This window comes from Gavialis gangeticus, unplaced genomic scaffold, assembly GCF_001723915.1.
Source record: "Gavialis gangeticus isolate Ggan-Ray unplaced genomic scaffold, GavGan_comp1, whole genome shotgun sequence".
Taxonomy (NCBI): Eukaryota; Metazoa; Chordata; order Crocodylia; family Gavialidae; genus Gavialis; species Gavialis gangeticus.
In genome coordinates this window covers 296626-305191 of record NW_017728958.1, presented here as the reverse complement: position 1 = coordinate 305191, position 8566 = coordinate 296626, and the positions used below count along the sequence as shown (strand labels likewise).

Below are 8566 nucleotides of genomic sequence, written 5' to 3'. Positions count from 1 at the left end.
TTTCCCCTCCTACCCCCCCCCACAAACAATTTAAAAAAAAAAAAAAAAAAAGAACATAAAAGGTAACATTTAAAAATCTGCAAAACTAAGCTGTTGAACTGCTGGCATAAAACACTTATTTAAAAGGCTGCAATGCGTAAACAGAGCCATTTCCATCGTACCCTATTTATAGTGCAGTGTTTCATTTATAAAGGTTACTATTCAAGAGACCCTTTGCTAAAATATTTCCATGGTAATAATCACCATTCTCTCTGTGTTCCCACAAGTCAGCTCAAATTTTTCTATTGTTCTTTAATTTACTGCTGTTTGAACTGTATTTTACACAATGTGCAAGAATTCTGGTCTAACTATTTCCTTGTTGATCTGCATGGAAATTCTTGTGTAAGTTTTTTTATACCCAGAAATCAAGAGGAAACTCAATTTCAGGGTGACCCTAAATCATCTTGTTTAATCTAGTCAATTAAAAACTGACACATTTACTATTAATCATGTCCTAAATAATCAAATTAAAACTGCTTACTGTGCAACGAAGGGCTTATTCTACACAAGAACTCCAATTAGTTTAACAAACTGTGATGTTAAACAGATTTACTGAAACCAGTATAACTTTGCATGTAGATTAAAACAAAAAAGATCCAAAACATGGGTCCAGTAACTTCAACAGAGCTATGCCATCTGCCTTCAGCTGATAAGGACCTGTGTTTAATACTCAAATTTGGAGCCTATCTAGTAAAAAAAAAAAAAAAAAAAAAAAAAAAAAAAGTGTGTGTGTGGGGGGGGGAGAATTGGTCTAAAATCCTTGAAATGTTCTAAATAAACATATTTTTCAGTTGTCTTATTCCCACTTCACCACTCATAGAGGTCTCCTGTTTCCTGAAAATGTAATTCCCTATGATGGTACTTACCAGCACAAACGGAAGAATGCTCAGAGTTAAAATCGAAACTATTGTGAAATAAATTCCTTGAAGCTCTTTTTCTGCTAAAAAATAAATCATCACTGACTGGCATCCCTTGAGAAGGCCTTAATTTTGGAGAATGAAGGAAATCATTGGATGGGGAGAACTGTAAGAAAAAAGAAAATGAAAAAAAAACCATGTAAACATATGATTAGTAAGTTCAACTTATTTTTCTTTATAAACTGAGGATCCACAGAACAAGACATCAGGAGGCGCTACTTCACTGTCAGGGTGACTAGGATCTGGAACCAACTTCCAAGAGTAGTGGTGCTTGCTCCTACCCTGGGGGTCTTCAAAAGGAGGGTAAATAATCACCTGGCTGGGGTCACTGATCCCAGCATTCATTCCTGCCCATGGCAGCAAGTCGGACTAGATGATCTGCTCAGGTCCTTTCTGACCCTACCAACTATGAAACTATGAAATAGTGTAACTACTTGCACTAAAAACCCCCTCCTCAACCAGTAATGGTCTATAATATCTACACCACTGCCAGGCATGTCACAAGGTATATACAGGATTACTAGAAAAAAATGTGGTGTCAGAAAAGCAATAAAAGCCAGAGTCCACATGCAGCCTATGCAGGGGCTAGGACCAACCAAGAAGAATCTTTCCCCCCTCCTCACCATGCTCAAAAGATACAAAGGACAGAGAATATGTGATGGCACAAAGAAGTGACAGAGAGCAAGTTCACAACTCCCAGCATCCACAGAAATGCACTTGGGATCATATGAATTCAAGTACTGACCACATCAAATGAAAAGACAACCCCCTCCATGCTTCAACTCCCACACACCATCCTGGGGGTGAACAGGGGTCATACAGGCACTTACAGGAGGCTCAGGGAGCATCCTGCTGGTACAGGAGCAGCCTAGGGCTAAGTGTCAACTGTGCTATAGGGATGTAATTGTGTGTGCCAGGGACGGGAGGGGGTATCTCCATGGTACAACCAGAAATTCTGGCTTCAGTACAAACTACGGCAGCATTCAAGACAAGTTTTCTGATTAATACCCAGCCCACATACCAGAAATTCTGCTGCCTACAACACTGCAAAACTGTTGCCAGAAAGTTAATAGCATAGGGGGATGTAATTAAAAGAGATATGGTTGCAAGTCACAGGAAGTAATTTTTCCAGTGTTCTCAGCACTGGTAAAACCTCACCTGGAACACCATGCCCAGTTTAGATTCATAGATTGATTGTTAGGGGCTGGAAAGGACCTTGTAGACCATCGGGCCCAGTCCCCCCGCACTAGGCAGGAAAAGACAACTGGGGTCGAGTGACCCAGCGAGGTGACTTTCTAGTCTCCTTCTGAAGACTCCCCTGATGTAGAGGTAAGGTGCTACCAAGTCCCCTCTCAGCCTTCTCTTCTGTAGACTGAAGAGGCCCAAGTCTCTCAGTCTCTCCTCGTATGGCTTGTCTTGCAAGTCCCTGATCATACGGGTGGCTCTTCTCTGGACCCTCAAGTTTTTCCACATCCTTGTTGAAGTGCGGCACCCAGAACTGGACACAGTACTCCAGCTGCAGCCTGACCAGTGCGGAGTACAGCAGGAGTATCACTTCTTTAGTTTGGCATGAGATGCATAGGTTAATGTAGGCCTGTGTGTTGTTTGCCCTGCTGGCCACAGCATTGCACTGCTGGCTCATGTTCACGCAATGGTCGATCGCTACCCCTAGGTCCCTTTCAGTCGTGGTGCAAGTCAAATTGTCTCCAGCGAGCCTGTAGGTATGTTGGGAATTATTTGCCCCCAGATGGAGCACCTTACACTTCTGAGTGCTGAACTTCATCTGGTTCCAGTCCGCCCAGCTCTCCAGCCTGTACCGGTCCACCTGTATCTGCACCCTATCTTCTGGCATGACCATGCTCTCCTATAACTCAGCGTCCTCCCCAAACTTGGCCAGTGAGCTTGTCACCCCCACATCCAAATCATTGATAAAGATGTTGAAAAGCACCAGTCCAAGCACAGACCCCTGAGGCCACTTCCTACCAAGACAACACAGATCCGTTCATGAGAACTCTCTGGGTCCTACCATGCAGACAGTTTCCCACCCACTCGACTGTTGAGCAGTTAAGCACACAATCTTCCAATTTTTCCACAAGGATATTGTGGGATACTAAATCAAAAGCCTTTTGGAAGTCTAGGTATATAACATAGACCTTCTCTCCCGTGTCCAGCTGGCAAGAGACCTGTTTGTACAAGGAGATAAGATTGGTAAGACAAGACCTACCCGTGACGAAGCTATGCTGGCTGTCATTCAGAATCTTACCTTCTGTGAGCATATCGCACATAGGTTCTTGAATGAGTTTTTCCAGGATTTTCCCTGGGATGGAGGTTAGGCTGATTGGCCTATAGTTGCCCGGGTCCTCCCTCTTCCCCTTCTTGAAGATGGGCACAATGTTGGCCCTCTTCCAATCCTCAGGGATCTCCTGTGTGCCACAATTACTGAAAGAGTTTTGCCAGGGGGTCCGCAATGACCTCAGCCAGCTCCTTCAGCACTCTCGGGTGAAGTCCATCTGGTCTGGCTGACTTATAAATGTCTAGCTTTTCTAGTTGGTTTTGCACCAACCCAGCATCCACAGTGGGATGGCTATCATTCCTGCCATGCCCCCAGCGCTCCTTATCTTGCTGGACTTTCCCCCTGGCCAGTGAAATACCAAAGCAAAGTGGGCATTCAGGAGTTCAGTTTTATCCTGAGTGTCCATTACCAGCTGTCCCAAGGTGTTAAGCAAGGGTCCCACACTTCCATTTGTTTTCTTTCTGCTCCCTACAGACCTAAAGAAGGTCTTCTTATTGTCCTTGACTCCTCTGGCTAACAAACTCAGCCGCCACCTTAGCTTTCCTAATCATTTCCCTACAAATGCGGCACTATGTTTCAAGAAAGATGTGGACAAACTGCAAAAAGTCCAGAGCAGAGCAACAAAAATGATTGGAGGCCGAGAAAACATGACTTATGAGGAAAGGTTAACATATGAGACTGGGATTTTTGTAGTTTAAGAGAAAACTAAGTGAGAACTTGAGAACAGTCTTCAAACTTAAAAGGGGTGATGGTAAAGAGGGCAGCAGCTACGTCTACATGGTACAGGGCAAACAGTGGTAGTTTTTAATTACAGCGAAGAAGCTTTAGACATTAGAAGGAAGTTTCTAACTATGAGAGTAGATGAGGTAATAGAATAGATTACCTAAACTTAAGGAATCTCCATCACTGACATTTTTGGGTACAGGTTAGACAAGCCTTTGCCTGGGATGCTTTGGTCAGGGATGATCCTGTCTGAAGGACTAGACCTCCTGAGGTCCCTTCCACCCCATTTTTACTATTATTCTAGTCCACATTTCCTTCCTTACAGAAATCTCAGCAAAGAGTCAAAGTCTCCATTTAGACAGACACTGAAACTATTAATTCAGCCCTTGAAGTGACAGCACCTTGTCAGGAATGTGCTATATTGCAGAGCAGATAGCATATGAAAATTTGCTTTTACCTACTATGCAAGTTTTGTGGAGGATTTCATTATCTAGGGCTAACATAAGCCAATACACCTCTCAAATGACATATTCCCTTTAGAAAAATCTTTATTTGAACTTTACTACAAATCTCAGTTCACACTTGAGTTGAATTTTGAAACAAATTGCAATTCAAATATTTGCGAAATCACACTAAATATATGTAATTCTAGTCCAATAACAAGATTTTGCCACAACGTGCAGCCTAGACAAGCTGCTATAAACCAGACACATTATCTACTGAAATCTAAATAGGCATATCAGTTTGATCAAATAAATGAGCTCAAACTAATCAGAGACTGCAACCAAATACCTCTATTCTCACTACCTAAAATGCTGACATGGAGAAAATGATCTACTGTATGCCTTGTATGATCTACATAAATTGTTTAGCCTTTCTACAAGTGAACAACAAAAGCTGCAGTGTAAAACTTCGAGACAATGTCCAGTTCTAAAGTTTACTAAATGTTGCATGCAGACTGTATATTGTAGTAATTTATTAGATGATAGGGAACGTTGAAAGCTAACCCATCTTAGCTAGGGCATGCAAAGGCCAAGTTTTGCCTTGGCTTATATCTGCCAATTCTACTGTGCAACCCCAGGTGCTTCAGAAATAGCAGAAGGCAAATTTGGGGGCAGAACCACTCCACACAAAGGATGACTGCACCTGAGTGGTTCTGTACCTCTGAATGATAGAAGATTTATTAAATATTTAATGCTTTATAAAATGTCTTAACTCTTCAATAAGCAGTCACACCCAGCTTAATTTCTGCAGTTCCAAAATGCTGCCAGAACTTAGGTAAGGTAATAAAACACTTTAGGGCCACATTCTTGGTTCAAGGTTTGCAAAACAGAGATACTTCTCTGAAACAGAACAGAAGTTTGAGTTTTGAAGTTTAAGTTCAATATTAAAAAAAAGTCTAATCTCTAATAAACCTTGCTTTCTCCAAAATGAAAAATTCCTGCCTGTCCACATCTGGGAAATATCAATAGCAAGTAAGCTGCTGATTTCTGTTTAATGATTGGGGGGGGGAACAACTTTCAATTGGTTCATAAGGAGAGCTGTTTGCTTTTGTGCTGCTAAGGCATGCTCACATGTGCACATGCAAAAACATTGACTCTTTTCAACTGAATTTGAATGGTTTTGATATTCCTTTAATATATATATTTTAATTAACTAGCAACAAAATACAGATTTCATTTTGTTTTGCATTTCATGCATTACCACACTGCTGGAACAGAAGCATGGAGATGCTCTGCTCTCTGGCCCAGCAAGCAGAAGGGGTGAAATCTGGAGTTAACCCTCATAGCCACTAAGGCAGGGGTGGGCAAAATGCGGCCTGGGGGCCAGATACGGCCTGCCAGCCCATTCTATCTGGCCCGTGGGGCCCCTAAAAAATTTAGAAAGTTAATATTTATCTGCCCCTGGCTGCCTATCATGCGGCCCTCAATGGCTTGCCAAAAACTCAGTAAGCGGCCCTCCACCCGAAATAACTGCCCACCCCTGCACTAAAGACTTTGAAGTAGCTATTGGCTGAGCACTGTAGCTTCCGCCTGAAGCTGCCACTGAGCCTGTAGTATCGTAATGAGGCGTGTGGTGGGGAAACAACACTTTATCATTTACAGGAAGCTATACAAGGAACCATTTACCATAAAGAAGTACAGGCCTGAGCCTTGTTGCTGTCCTGCCACCCTATAAGTTCCTGCTGCCTCACCCAGACTGTCTCCTGGGATGCCACACTTCCTGGATACTCTGCATTCCCAGGAGGACTTGCTCTGTATCTCACAGTCCATCATGACTTGGGAAAAGTCTATGCGTCTACCTTCTGCCTTCCAAATAAGCTGCATGCCTTATTTGGTGGCTTGTGGCATGCAAGAAAACACAGTGGCTTCATTTCATAGATGAGGATTCTGAGGCAGAGGGCTTAATGAAAGGTTGTCAAAAATCAGAATAAGAAATGGGATTAAAACCCTGAAGTCCTGGTTCCCACTCCTATTCTCAGACTACTAGGGCACACATTCCTTTCTAGCCATGCATGTTCTACCATGTATGTCAATTTGCTTAAGAGCATCGCTGGACACTGCAGCTTGAACTTTTCTGTCTGTCCACGTGGAAGGCACAACATGTACAGCACAGCACGAGCCAACACAGCAAAATCCAGAGGTGGGGCCAGTAACTATAGGAACACCAGGGTAGTTCAGTGCTATGTGTCTAGATGGATTTCTTACAGATTATAAGCGTGATTTAAAGATAGATGTAGAAGTAAGGAAGTGCTTATGTTACCAAGCACACATCCGAGTTCGCAGCTGCACTTGCTAGATAACACGGTCTAGAGAACCGAACTCTCAAGGCTTCAGCTCCAATTATGCAGTTTCTGCTAGTGCCTGCTGCGGGAGGAAACCCTGGCTTCTGTATCCCATGCAAAAGACAGCAGGAATGTGAGCAGAAGCCAGAGCTGACAGTCCCAGAGGGTGAAGACCTCTTCTCCTGCAGGGCTGGTACCTGTGTGAACAATCTATCCTGACCTACCACATGATGCACCTCAGCCCTGACTCAGAGTTCAGTCCTCATTTCCATTCATTCCTTACTCTCTCCATGAAAACTGCAAACCAGGGTTATAGTTTTGGCACCTGGATATGTTTCCCAACTTTAGTAAGACGCTACTTGATGATCTTCCAAGGTCCCTTCCAGCCCTAATGTCTATGAAATCTATGAAAAAAATTTCACAGAGGATGCTAGACACAGAAAATCTACAGTCAAAACCATCCTCAAAAGACCAAGACATCTAGTCCACCACTACATTTCCAATTTGATAAGCAACGGAAGAGGGAGAAAGGCTGCAAATATATGCCTGAGTAATAACCCTATAGGAAAATCATATACGGCTCCTGTCTTTTCTGAACTACTGTGAAGTGTTGCTGTGCCATGTTCAGCAGCTGTTGCTGTCCATCCTCAAGGCAGATGTACTCACGACTTGTTTAACTGCAACCGTGCTACTGGAAGTGAGGAGGAACATAATTTACATGGCCAGCACTAGCTAGGAAACGCTAGCAATTACTATACAAATCAATAATGCTATAGACGCCACACTGGATTTCTGCTGCATTATATAAGGGTCCGAATTTGAAACTGCAACAGACATAAAAAAAAATGCGATTTTTGCATTAAGGAAGAGTAAGGTCCTGTAATGTTTCAATTTCTTCTGAGCATCCCCTTCAGGGAATGTGGCAACCTGGGAACTGCATGTTGCTTATGAATATGTCATAAGGTATGTTTTATAATTTTGAGAGATTACTTGCTATGAAGTTACACTTACAAAAGTGGTTAAAAGGGACCATCAAGAAAGGGAAACCCAAGACAAAGCCCTCTGAAGGCTTTATTAAGGAACCAGCTGAATCCCGCAAAACATTTGCTATTAAATTTTTATTGCAAAAGTGTTTCTTTAAATACAGGATTTTTAGTTATCCTTTGACCGAATACTTTAACAGAATCAAAACTTCTCACCTTCGAAAAGGCAACATAAGGCTGTCCATGTGTCCAGGCTTAAGAATATAAATACATATTTTGTAAAAAGTCTGACCTTGTGACTTGTTTATAGTCATAGAATAAGAGGGCCCTTGTACACGTGAAGAAATTGCCCCTTTTAGTGGTTTAATTGCCCTTTTTAACTATTTAATTGCAGGTGGTCCCAGATGGTAGGGACAGTGCATGGGGCACTGGAAGCCCGTCAATCCCAAGCTTCCCTAAGCACACCCAGGCTGCCAGTGCCCCATGCCCCATTGGATCTGGTGGGTGCTGCCTGCGAGCTGGGGCTCCATCACTGCCATGATGAGAAGCACCTGGCCCCCTGCAGCTCAGGGGCTGCACAACATAGCAGCAACTTGTGCAGGCAGGCTCCACGGGGGGTTGGGGGAGGAAGCGGGGGGGCCTGATTTTAATATTTTTCTTCTCCCAGAGCCTGCCTGCATCTCCCAGGGCCAGGGAGCGACCTGCTGGTGGGTTGCACAGCCCCTAAGCTGCAGGGGACCCTCAGGATGGGATTCAACACTGACAAGTGTGGGGTGCTGCACCCAGGGAAGAAGAACCAGCACCATACCTACAGGCTGGGGAACTC

The 8566-nt window shown here is 43.4% G+C and overlaps 1 protein-coding gene across 3 annotated transcripts in view; it reads right to left on the bottom strand.

Annotated features, from left to right (window-relative positions):
* Window positions 1–8566, bottom strand: part of FAM179B (family with sequence similarity 179 member B) — a 74609-nt gene that overhangs the window by 49056 nt on the left and 16987 nt on the right. For all 3 annotated transcript variants that reach the window (XM_019503598.1, XM_019503512.1, XM_019503676.1), the window contains exon 2: window positions 906–1062. In XM_019503598.1, coding sequence (XP_019359143.1) covers window positions 906–1062 — 157 coding nt within the window. The remainder of the gene's footprint in view (window positions 1–905; window positions 1063–8566) is intronic.